The sequence below is a fragment of the Nicotiana tabacum genome, chromosome 11, assembly GCF_000715075.1.
Source record: "Nicotiana tabacum cultivar K326 chromosome 11, ASM71507v2, whole genome shotgun sequence".
NCBI lineage: Eukaryota > Viridiplantae > Streptophyta > Magnoliopsida > Solanales > Solanaceae > Nicotiana > Nicotiana tabacum.
The window spans coordinates 7,119,912-7,132,044 of NC_134090.1; the positions used below are offsets into that span (position 1 = coordinate 7,119,912).

A 12,133-nucleotide genomic window follows, 5' to 3' on the forward strand; every position below is an offset into this window, starting at 1 on the left:
TCTTTCGGGGCGGCCTGGATCATCATCACTGTTTGTGAGGGTTTTCTCAACTCTCCTCCCTCATATACCAACTCAATCATGTGAGTCTCGTGGTGCGCTGGTAGTGGGTTCTGGTTGATGTTAGGAGCCTCCGGTGTCTGGACCTCGATCTTATTGGTGTCAATAAGATCCTGTATGGCATGCCTCAATTTCCAACACTTCTCGGTATCATGTCCGAGCATCCCTGAGCAGTATTCCCAACTTAATGATCGATCCACATTCTGAGGTGGGAGATTTGGTTCTCGAGTCTGGACAGGATTAACCAAACCCAATTGCCTCAACTTGTGGAACAAAGCGGTGTATGTTTCTCCCAACTCCGTGAAAGTTCTCTGTTTCCGCAACCTGTCATTCCTAGCATCTGGATTTCCCCGAAAGCTTGCCCCTGAAGGGTTTCTATACGCCCTTGGTGGTGGATAGGTATTTTGTGGTGGTGCATATATGTTCTGGGGAGCCGGCGCGCGCCATTGCGGGCGAACCGGAGGCTGGGTGTATGCCTGGGCCTGGTGTACGGAACAATGTGGTTCTTGAGGTGGATAGAAATTTTGTGGTGGGTTGTATGGGTAGTTTGACCTGTGAGGTCTGGGTTGGTTGTAGTGTGGCCTGCCAGCCCTGGACCAACTGCCTGCCTCGATCATGGCAACCTCTTCTTTCTTTCTTCTCAGCGCACCTCCCGTGCCGCTTTGAATAGCCTGGGTTGTGGCCTTGAGTGCTGAATAGTTTAAGATTTTGTCAGACCTCAAACCTTCTTCTATCATGACCCCTATCTTGACCACCTCGTTGAAAGATTTTCCAACCGTTGTCACCAAGTGACCAAAGTAGGTTGGATCCAATGTCTGCAAGAAATAGTCCACCATCTCTCCCTCTCTCATGGGAGGATCGACTCTAGCTGCTTGTTCTCTCCAGCGGAACCCGAACTCGCGAAAACTTTCCCCGGGTTTCTTCCCAGTTCTTAATAATGTGAGACGGTCAGGGACTATCTCGAGATTGTACTGGAAATGACCTGCGAAAGTCTGGGCCAGATCATCCCAAGTATACCACCTACTAGAATCCTGCCTGGTATACCATTCTAGTGCGGATCCGCTCAGACTTTGGCCGAAATAAGCTATCAGCAGCTCATCCTTGCCGCCAGCCCCTCTCATCTTGCTGCAGAATCCCCGCAAATGTGCCATGGGATCACCGTGTCCTTCATATAAGTCAAACTTAGGCATCTTGAACCCAGCCGGGAGTTGGACGTCTGGGAAAGGGCACAGATCCTTGTACGCTACGCTGACTTGGTTGCCCAGCCCGTGTAAGTTCCTGAAGGACTGCTCCAGGCTTTTGAACTTTCTCAGCACTTCACCTTGTTCAGGGGCCTTAGCCGGCTTTTCAATCTCTGTCGGTACTTCCAAATGTGGATTGTAAGCTTGAGGCTCGGGTGCATGGAATGTAGGCTCAGGGGGATAGTATTGTGTATCGTGAGCCTGAAATAATGGCTCACTGGTCGTTCTTTGCAAAGGGGATGATGTTGGTCCCACAAAAATGGGAATATTGGGTGTTGGGAGAGGTTGATGGGGTGGTGGAGCTTGGGAATCATGAGGGCTTCTTTCTTGATGATAAAGGGGATTTGGGCGGCTTGTGGAAGGGCCAGAGTGAGGGTACTCCGGCATGTGTCCCAGTGTTTCAGGGCTCTTTTGTGTTTTGGCTATGGCTAGCTGCATTGCATTCATCTCTAGTCTCATCCTTTCGATCTTTTCCATTGCTTCTTTTAACAACTGGCTCATTGGCCTTTCTTCCTCATTACTATTCTCTGAAGTAGTCATGCTTGTTGCTACCGGTCCTTTGGATCTGGTTTGGTATGAGTGTGTTGCCAGAGTTCTTTAACAACTAACTTGTCTGGATCAGACAACAACAGACTTTGTTAGCGTTAGAGTTTAACAGATTTGATCATAACACATAGAGGATGCAATGTACCTAGGCAGTTAACTGTTTCTACATGCTTTGCTTCAAACAACATGCGTCATCCCGGTTTGCTCATTCGTCCCTTCTTAAAGTATTTTGGGAAACCCTGTGTTTTATTTTATTTTCTTTTCTTTCTTTATTAAAAGCGGTCAAATCTTATGGGGATTGCCTACGTATCACGTCCCCGCGTGAATCAGACCAGGCGTAGTTCTGCCTCAAAGTAAAGAAATACAAAATTCTTGTGAAGTCATAAATTCATTCTCAAAATTTTGCTATTACTTCAAACAAGGAATAGCAACAATACAGACTCCACGGTTCTTTGACCCTATTTGATTGAAGGAAAAATAGAAAACAACATATGGGAAAACATCAAAGCCTAAATAAACAAGACTCGACCAAAGGTTAATTTTCCAACTTAGGGACCCGCGAGGCATCATTCGGCCTTTTCGCGGTTCTAGGTGCGAGATCCCTTTCGAGCTGCTCCAACTCGTGCATGGTCTGTTTGACATAACCCATCACTGCTGAGAGAACGGTAACGCAGGTCATGTTCTCGCACCGCCGACACCGTCTGATGATGGCATGGGCAATGGCCCTGATCTTATCTCTGGTTTGTTTCTTCTCTATGAGTAGGTGTCTTATCTGATCACTGCACGTCTTGAATACCTGTGAGTCTTGTATATATTGATTCTTCAGCTGCCGCACTTCTGTCTTCATTTGGGCCAACAAGTCGTAACAGTATCTACTCTCCAATTGGAAATCTCTGGCCCGCTTAACTGCTTTAAACTCAAGTGTAGCCATCTCTCTCTTTATTTTGGCAACAGTCTTCTCGTGGTCACGTTTCAATTGGTTCAAGCATCGGCGATGCTTATCTACTCTTGTATCCCACTGTGCCCTGAGCTCTGCTATGTCGTTTTCGGATTTCTCCAAACCATCTTGCCATTCCCTGATTTCACTTTTTAGCCTTTTTATCAACTGCTCGTCTGATCGACGCCTTGGCTGTTTATCCGCATCCGCCCTTATCTGTTTGATCTGGGCTCTAAGCATTTCGTTTTCCTGAATTAGCCTGTTCCTCTCTCCCAGATTGGCAGCAACTTGCACATTGTGCTCATATTTCAAGCTTTCCACTTGTTGTTTCAACCTGCTGATTTCGGCACAATACCCTCTTTCTTTTGCTAGCCAATCCCATTGTTTTTGCGATGTTTCAGCGAAATTCAGGATGTGGGGTCTCTTAGCCGGCATTTCATGCTCAAGTTCCCTTCTATACTATGCGAGGTAACCTGGTGCCGTCTCACCTTTGGCTCGATCCCGTACGCAAGTATCTGATTTCAAATATTGACACTCACTCCAGATTTGGCGAATTTTCGCTTCTGGAAACCGTCCGTCAGGACTTATCTCAACTGCTTGAGTGCTAAGATCTTCCTCATGAGGTACTGTCTGGCATCTTCCGAGCTGTCTCAAAACTCGGTAGGGCGTGTAAGGTTGAATGCTCTTAAGCCCCATCAGTAAGAAATGAGTTTTAGCTGCCGGCATATATATGACTTCATCAACAGGCAACCATCCCAGCGTCCACTGTATTTGGCTGGCAGTAAGAGCTTGAAAGAACGAGGTCCATGCCAGGACTCCTTTGGGCAAACTAATCTCTTTGGTTCTCGTGTAAAATTCTTCTATGCAAGTCTTTTCCAGGGAGCCATGGCTCAAAATCTCGGAACGATGGCAGAGGTGCTCGGTCATCCACATTTGTAGGAGCAAGTTACAACCTTCGAAAAATTTTCCCCCAGCTTTACAAGCTGTGAGGGCTCGGAAGATGTCTGATACCACCATAGGCACTAGAGTACTGTCACTTTGCGTGAGTAAAGTGCTGACGACCCCGGATATCTTCAAATCAATGTTTCCGTCTTTCCTTGGAAATACCAGAAGGCCCAGGAACATCATCATGAAGGCTACTCGTCTGTGTTTGTCCCACTTCTGACGAATATCTTTGCTGCACAGTTTGTTGATTGGATTATTGAATCCCTCTTCATGACCGTACCTATCATATATGAAGCATGGAGTGCAAAAACCGGCAGCCAGATCCGGGTTGTGGACCGTTCTGGGTATCTTCAGTGAATCGAGGAACCGATGCACCGTGACAGCTCTTGGGGCGACCAGGTATTTTTGCTTTAACGGAAGTTCAGCAATTCCGATGTACCCATCCATTTCTTCCAAAGTCGGGGTGAGTTCAAAATCAGAGAAATGGAAAACATTGTGCGCCGGGTCCCAGTACGTAACCAAAGCTCTTATGATATCTCCCCGAGGTTGGATTTCCAACAAACCTACGAGACCTTTCAAATATTTCTTGACCTCATTTTGTCCTTCAACACCTAGATCATTCCACCATAGCCGTAACTTGACAGGGATTTTGGTCATTATTGAAAAATGTTCATTTTGCATCGTGCTCATCCTGCACATTTATTAAGGTGGTTTTAACAAAATGACTTGACTCAATAATATTTTACAAATGGGATCAAGTTTTGAACACGACCTTTAAGTACTTCGGGGACGAAGATTTAAGGCCATGTGGGTCAACTGGAAACAATACTAAACAAGACCCAAAGGTGGCTGTTTTATGCAAAGTCAGCCTTCCGGCGTCCCTTTTGGGAACATTCGACTTTTTATGACAAAACAGCATCACCTGACTTATTTATGACTTTTTAAAATTTGACACACATTTTTTTTTATTTATTGATTTTGGCTATTTTAGCAAAAATGGGGTTGAACCCGACGAGGGTTGCCTACGTATCTCACATCCGGTGAGAATCAAACCGGCGTAGTTCGGTACATCATGAATAGAAAAATCAATTAGACCCAGAAAGCAAGAATATATTTTCTTTTTGAAAAGAGATAAAGACTAAAGAAAATATTTTTTTTTTTTTTGAAAATATAGAAAAGGTACATTAAAAGAAACAACATTTTTTGAATTACGAATTTTCCATTTTTGAAAGTAATTAAAGAGAATATATTTTTTCCATTTAGAAACCGGTCAGCATGCGGAACTGAAGCAAATAAATGCGCAAACAAGTAGGATGCAGCAGGATGGTCTTTTCATTTCAGGTTGCCTATCCTAGACGGACCCAACCCCTGTGTTGAGTCCCCTAAGTCAAATGCAACATGATGCAAATAAGCGTTCCTACTAGGGATCCGGCATGAAGTTTCGTTATACTAGGTTTATAACCTGGGTATTTGTTCTAGACTGTGTACCCGAGCGGACACTCGAGTCGAGGAGGGGGCTACGTACCGGGGACCCGCGAGATCGTCCGGCTTTGTAACTTGTCCGACCTCTTTCTTATTTCAGGGTATGACACTAACAGAATAGGGAGTCTCGACCAGCGAGCTTCTCCCCGGAGGTAAGAAGAGAAGGGTTTCGGCACAGTTTATATACAGTTCAGATAATATCAAAGCGGTAAAAGACAAAATTTAGCACGTTATGCAGAAACATGTAATAAGGATCAGATAATAAAGCCAAATATAACAATTATTCTAAGCTCGAATTCTTGAACCCTGAACCAGTGGTTCTGGGTTAAAAAGATATTCCCCAGCAGAGTCGCCAGAGCTGTCACACCTCCTTTTTACGCACCCGCTAGGGCGCAAGGGAGTTTTTTCCAATTAAAGGACAACCGAAACGGGATTTGTTTATTTATTTCAGAGTCGCCACTTGGGAGGTTTAGGGTGTCCCAAGTCACCAATTTTGATCCCGAATCGAGGAAAAGAATGACTCCATGTTACAGTCTGCGTACCAGAAATCCGGGTAAGGAATTCTGTTAACCCGAGAGAAGGTGTTAGGCATTCCCGAGTTCCGTGGTTCTAGCACGGTCGCTCAACTGTTATATTCGGCTTGATTATCTGATTTTATACAAATATGAACTTATGTGCAAATTTTAAATTTTTACTGCTTTCATTATTATATTTTACGAGAATTGCAACGTCGTGAAAACATATCTCGAACCACGTTACATCAATGCACACGTGATTGTTGACATATCTCGACTCGGTTGAGATTTGGATTTGGGTCACATAAATGTGCACCCGAGTTAAGGAAAATAAATTATTAAAGGCGCGCTTAAAGCAACTAGCGTATTGTTATTTTGGGAAAAGCCATGAAATTCGCTAAACGGCATGTCCCGAATTCTAAGTATTTTTATACATATACATTTAGAGGGCCCCGCACTTTGTACATCTTTGTTTGTCGAGGCTCGTCTCATTCCTTATGAAAAGAATTTGCAACGTCATGGAAATGCATCTCAGATCACGCCACAATCAATGTACCCGTGGTTAGAGACACATTTCGATTCCGTTGAGATTTGGATTCGGGTCACATAAATGTGCACCCGAGTTTAAGGAGATAAAATTATTAAGTACGCGCTTAAAGAGACTATCGCGTTATTATTCTGGGAGGGCTGTGAGATTTGCTAAACGACCCATCCTGGAAACTGAATGCTTCGATAATATACATTTAACGAGGGCCCCGCAGCCTGCGCGTTTTTGTTTATTTTTGTCGAGGCTCATCTCGTTCTTATTTTAAAAGGATATCCTATAGCAACTACGTTTCTTGTCGCGTTTGTCTCTACTAATTGAAAACAGTAGATAGTCCTAATTAATTACATGCTTGCAAGTTATCTATAACAGAATTCCGAGTGCTTGCGCAAAATCAGAAGCACGGCCACGTACACAGTCAGCAGAGCAAAAATTAAAGGCCCAAATCCAGCCCGTGCGTGATGGGCCAGACCTGGGCCATTGTTTGTCCGGTGCAGGCCTGCTTGGTCTGTTTTGACCTGGGCTCAACCTTCGTGGGGTTGAGATTACAAGCCCTGTGTTCTTTGTCTTAAAACATGGTTTAACAGTTATATATGGCAATTTATCGGAAAGGAAAGAACTTAACTGGTAGTGTACGATTTTCATGCTTGGCATACATTACAGACTTATACTACACCATTGAACTAAATCTGAGATACAACCTACTGCCTTGGGCATACTCTTATCACCAACCTATATACACAGTCTAACATTCAACTACCATACATTGACATTTATTAGGCATGAAGACTATCTCCAGCATCCAAAACAAGAATGTAAACCATTATACATTACATGAATATTTAATGTAACAATCTATGTATAAAAGACATTCTTCAGGTCTTTTCATTTGTATTCATGCTCAATTTTTCCAATTACATTTGACAGTGCATTGGTTGTGTACCTGGTATAGAGGACAAAGAAGAAAGGAATGATCAGCTGGGCAGTATGCAATAAACACAGCAACAGCAGATACACAGCAACCACACAGCAACAAACCAACAACCACAAGTGTTTTCCACAGTCCACAGACAACCAGCAACAATTTCCAGAACAAAGAAAACCAACAGATGGTCGAGCACCAAACAAGTGATCCCAGAAAAGAGTAATGAGATGCAGCCAAGAAAACCCAGAATGTTCAATGCAGTAACAGCAGAAAATCAATAACCACAAAAGCTGAGCCAACAGCCAACAACAATCAGCAAAGACAGCTTGAACAACTTGAACTCTTACACAGTTTTCAAATGATACTCATTCACAGTATTCTGAAATCTCTTTCTATTTTTTTTCTGAAGACTAAAAGTCCAGCCCATTTTAAGTTCTGAAATGGCCTATTTATAAGCCAAACGACCCAGTGCAGCTAAGCTGCCTGGATCCTCCCACTTGCAGACTGCCCATACTCTTTAAACCCATGCTTAAGCATCTTTTGGTGCCAGCCATTTGTTCCCCACGCCTGGATTATTCTTTAATCAAGAGTTATGGGCTCATTTTATTATTCATTTTAAACCCCATACTCTTGTGTCTTGTTCCCCATTGGTATTAGTTTAATCCCAAATTAGTACCCTACTTGTCAGCTCATTTAAACTAAGCCTTTTTGTTCTTTTCAAACCCCAGACTACCCCTGTTAAATCTTGATTATTACTGCCCTGCCCATTGTAACATCAGGGCATTTTGAACTTATGAAAGTTCAAATTCAGGACTGCCCTGGACTGAACCTTTTCAGTCATTTTTGCAATGCAAACAAACTCATTCCAGACGATGCCGGGCATTCAGTTAGTGACAAGGTTCAATTAGTCATGTGAAATTATTAGCTCATTTGATCCATCAGTTATAGAAAACTAATCGACGACGTTTATCGAGTCGACTATACTAAATATAACATGTAATAATCAGTCGCTCATATAAACAACACGTACGGGGTCCCGAATGACTTAAAACATTTTTGTTCAATTACTGGGAACCTATATGAGTTAACTTATTTGACAATTAATCTAATTGACGAGCATGTATATCACAGAGTACATTTAGAACACACATAGAAAATCAACCGACCAAATAAAATGTCTTTGCTAGAGATGGAAGAAATCAGGAAAAATAACAGATAATAACAAACAATCACAACAAATCATGCTGACAACTCAATCAAAACTAAAAGGAAAGAGAACACTTACTGGGGAAGTTTAAACCGAAATGACCCAAGTCCGACTTAGCTTTGACCATTTGAGGCCAAACAAACTTTAATCAGGGTGTTCTCACATGAGAACACCTTGATTAAGGTCTATTAGACCTCGAACCCTTGTTAAGGTCGGCTGGATTCCAAGGCTATCCGTGTTCTAGGTTTTGGATTTTCAGATCTGGTTTTTTAGGAGTTGTGGGTAGATTCGGACCAAACCAAGTTTGGTTTGGTCACAAGGAGGGTCAGGGGAGTGTCTGGTATGAAGATGGGGTGGTTTGGTATAGATCAGAGTTCGACTCAAATCTTCAAATGAAGATTCGAGACGAAGGAAGGTGATTCGAGGCAAATGGATAGCAGATCCATGTTTAGGACAGTGAGGTGGTCCTAGGGTGTTCAGGAGGTGGCCACCGGCGTCCATGCCGCCGGCTTTAATGGCGAGGGAGATGGGGTGGCTAGGGTTTCTAATGGGAGGTTTGGGTTTGAGCTTGGGGACGACGAGATGGGGTGTTCGTATAGGGGGCTGGGTAATGAATTACGTTTATATACGTAAAGTGTAATTAGATCCTGGCCGTTGGATGCATCGAGATTGATGGCCAGGATCTTTTACTTAGAACGGAACGACACCGTTTGGCCTCAGTTGGGGGGTTGGTTCGGATTGGTTCCTGGGTCGGGTTTTGAAACGGGTTACTGATAGTGATCCTGGACCGTTGGATTGGATTGGTTGGAACGGCTGAGATGAGCCGTCCTTGAAATGACGTAGTATTGGTATTGAACTACGTCGTTTTGATGACCGGTGAATGGGTCTTGGGCTGGCTGACTTGGGCTGCTTCTGGGCTTCCAAAATTTGAAATAAAATAGGCCCGATCCGATTTCTTAAATGATTTGCACTCTTTTATTTTGTTTTCTAATTTTAAAATACAACTAAATTAATTAAAAAAAATGAATTTGAAATACCCATTAATCAATACTTAACACAATTATTCACACACATATATAAAAAAAACTTTTTTTTAAAATGGTTAAATTACAACCTAGAAATGCATACATATTTTTTGTGAATTTTCTTTTAATGACACATACTTTTTGTATTTTGTTTTGATAAGATCAAATGCAAAATGGACAGACCCAGAGGTGATTAACAGCACATGTCGCGGAAAAACGACAAATTGTACAGCGAGGCCATTTGTCACTATTTTTTGTTTTCCTTTTGGAGTGATTGCTTGTAAAGCAAAAATCACGTGCTTACAACGACAGTACATAGGATGCTGATGTATAGTACTATCTGTAAAGTTAATAAAAATACAGCTAGAGCAATAGCAGAAATGATTATTGCTGGATTTACTGGTCAACTGAAAGGCTGGTGGGATAATTATCTCACCCAGGACCAGCGCTTTCAAATAATAAATGCAACTAAGACTGAAGATGATAAGATTGTTCAAAACTCAGTCTATTCTTTAATCATGAATATCATTGAACATTTTTCTGGAAGATGGTCTGATAATAGTGAGACCATTAGAACAATGCTCCAGAATTTGAGGTGTAAAACCCTCCCATCTTTTAGATGGTATAAAGATGTTTTCTTATCCAGGGTAATGGAATTACCAGGGAGTAATAGTACTCATTGGAAGTCTAAGTTCATAGATGGACTCCCGCCCTTATTTGCTGAAAGGATTCGAAAAGTCCTTAGAGGCACAAGAATGAGTATTGATTATAATAATTACTCATATGGTAAACTATTTAGTGTATGCATTCAGGAAGGTTTAGCTCTGTGTAATGAGATCAAGCTAAACCAACAAATTAAGAAACATCGTCTCACTGAGAGACAACAACTAGGTGAATTCTGTGAACAATTCGCCATTGATATACCATCCCAAAGAAAGAAATCTCATAAAAAAGATTTCAAAAAGAAGAAGGGTTCGCTGGAGAAGCGGCATGAAAAAACCCAAAGAAGAAAGGCTTTTCATAAAGCCAGAAAGGGTTTTATTAAATCTAAAAACCCTCAGGCCTGCTATAAATGTGGAAGAGTAGGCCATTATGCAAAAGATTGCAAGATCAAAGATAAGATCAAATAACTGGATTTAGATGATCATATCAAAGATTCTTTATGTACGATTCTTTTGAATTCTTCTCCAGAAATATCTGATACTGATGAAGGATCTTCATCAACAAGTGAAGACCTAAGGGTCCTTCGTGAAGAAAGTTATACTTCATCTTCTGAAGAAGAACAAGATTCCTGTAATAAGGGACAATGCTCAAATCATTGTTGTAATACTCACCACGAACTCTTTAATATCTACTACCAATTTAGAGATTTAAAGATTAATGTTTTGTCTAATGACAATTTGATTGCTTTACTCTCTCTATATATATATATAGTTTACAAGAAATTGCCTTAGATAAAAAAAATTCAAAAAAATAGCCCGGAACATTTAGGCCCATGGGCCCGGCCCAATGAGCCCTGACCATGTGGGCTTAGGCCCACAGTGGGCCGGTTTCACCCATTAGGACCGTTTGGCTCGGGACCGCCAAAGACCGGCCCACCAAAGCCCGGGACCGTTAGGCCCGGTCCGTTTAGCCCAATTACGCCCGCGCCCGGCCCAGAATACAGCCTTAGTTCTGGCTACGGGTTCCGCGAACTCAGTAGCTTTTGTTCTAACCTTGTATTTGTGTTGAACAATTCATCAATTATTTACAATTTAATAATTTAAAATCCGATAACTTAAAATGCTTAAAATTCAGAACTCATAAGTTTTAAATTCTAGTTTCGCCTCTGATAAGCATTAGTTGACCCAAACATGGACAGTTATTGGAGTATCTATCTATATTCATATTTATCTATGTTTTATATTATATTAAAATTACAAAAAATTTAGAAAAATATCATTTGTCGTTTTTACCCGTTAAAATTACAGTTCACATTGGACGAAATTGTCATTTAATTAGTTTCTTGATGTTTATGATTTTGAAATGGATTAAAATTTTGGTTATTAGAAACTTTCTTTATTTACACTATGTAAGAAGTTCTAAAATATAGGACTTCAAAAATCAATTAAGATTTTACCTTATATAGATCTATTTTTTTGAATATTCATATGAACTATTTGTTATTTTTAAAATTTAAACCATAAGTGGTTCCTATGGACGACAAGATGCGTAAAACGTGGTTTCTATGGATGACAAGATGCAGGAAGCGAGGCTCAGATGGTTCGGGCACGTGCAGAGGAGAAGCCCAGATGCCCCGCTAAGGAGACGTGAGCGGTTCGCTTTAGCGGGTACGAGAAGAGGTAGAAGGGGGCCTAAGAAATATTGGGGAGAGGTGATCGGACAGGACATGGTGCAGCTTCAGATTTTCGAGGACATGACCCTTGATAGGACGGTGTGGAGGTCGAGCATTAGAGTTGTAGGTTAGGAGGCAATGAGCATTTTCTACTTCGTACCGGATGTGAGGCTAGTCCAATAGGGGTTTTGTTTTCGACTGCTAGTGGTTAATGTTATGTTCACACTATTCCTTCGTTTTTCATTGTATCAGACCTTATTTTCTAGTTATTTTTATTGCTTTTCATCTATTTTCTGGTTCTTACAATACTGTTATTATTTCTATGGTTTCTGTTGCTGGTATTACTCCCTCCGGTCCACAATAAGTGATTTTTT

General features: G+C 41.7%; 1 protein-coding gene across 1 annotated transcript; it reads left to right on the forward strand.

Annotated features, from left to right (window-relative positions):
* Nucleotides 1-9,804: 9,804 nt before the first annotated feature.
* LOC107769432 (uncharacterized) lies at nt 9,805-10,554 on the forward strand. The gene has a single exon (XM_016588647.2). The coding sequence runs from the start codon at nt 9,805-9,807 to the stop codon at nt 10,552-10,554; it is 750 nt and encodes a 249-aa protein (XP_016444133.2).
* The last annotated feature ends 1,579 nt before the right edge of the window (nt 10,555-12,133 follow it).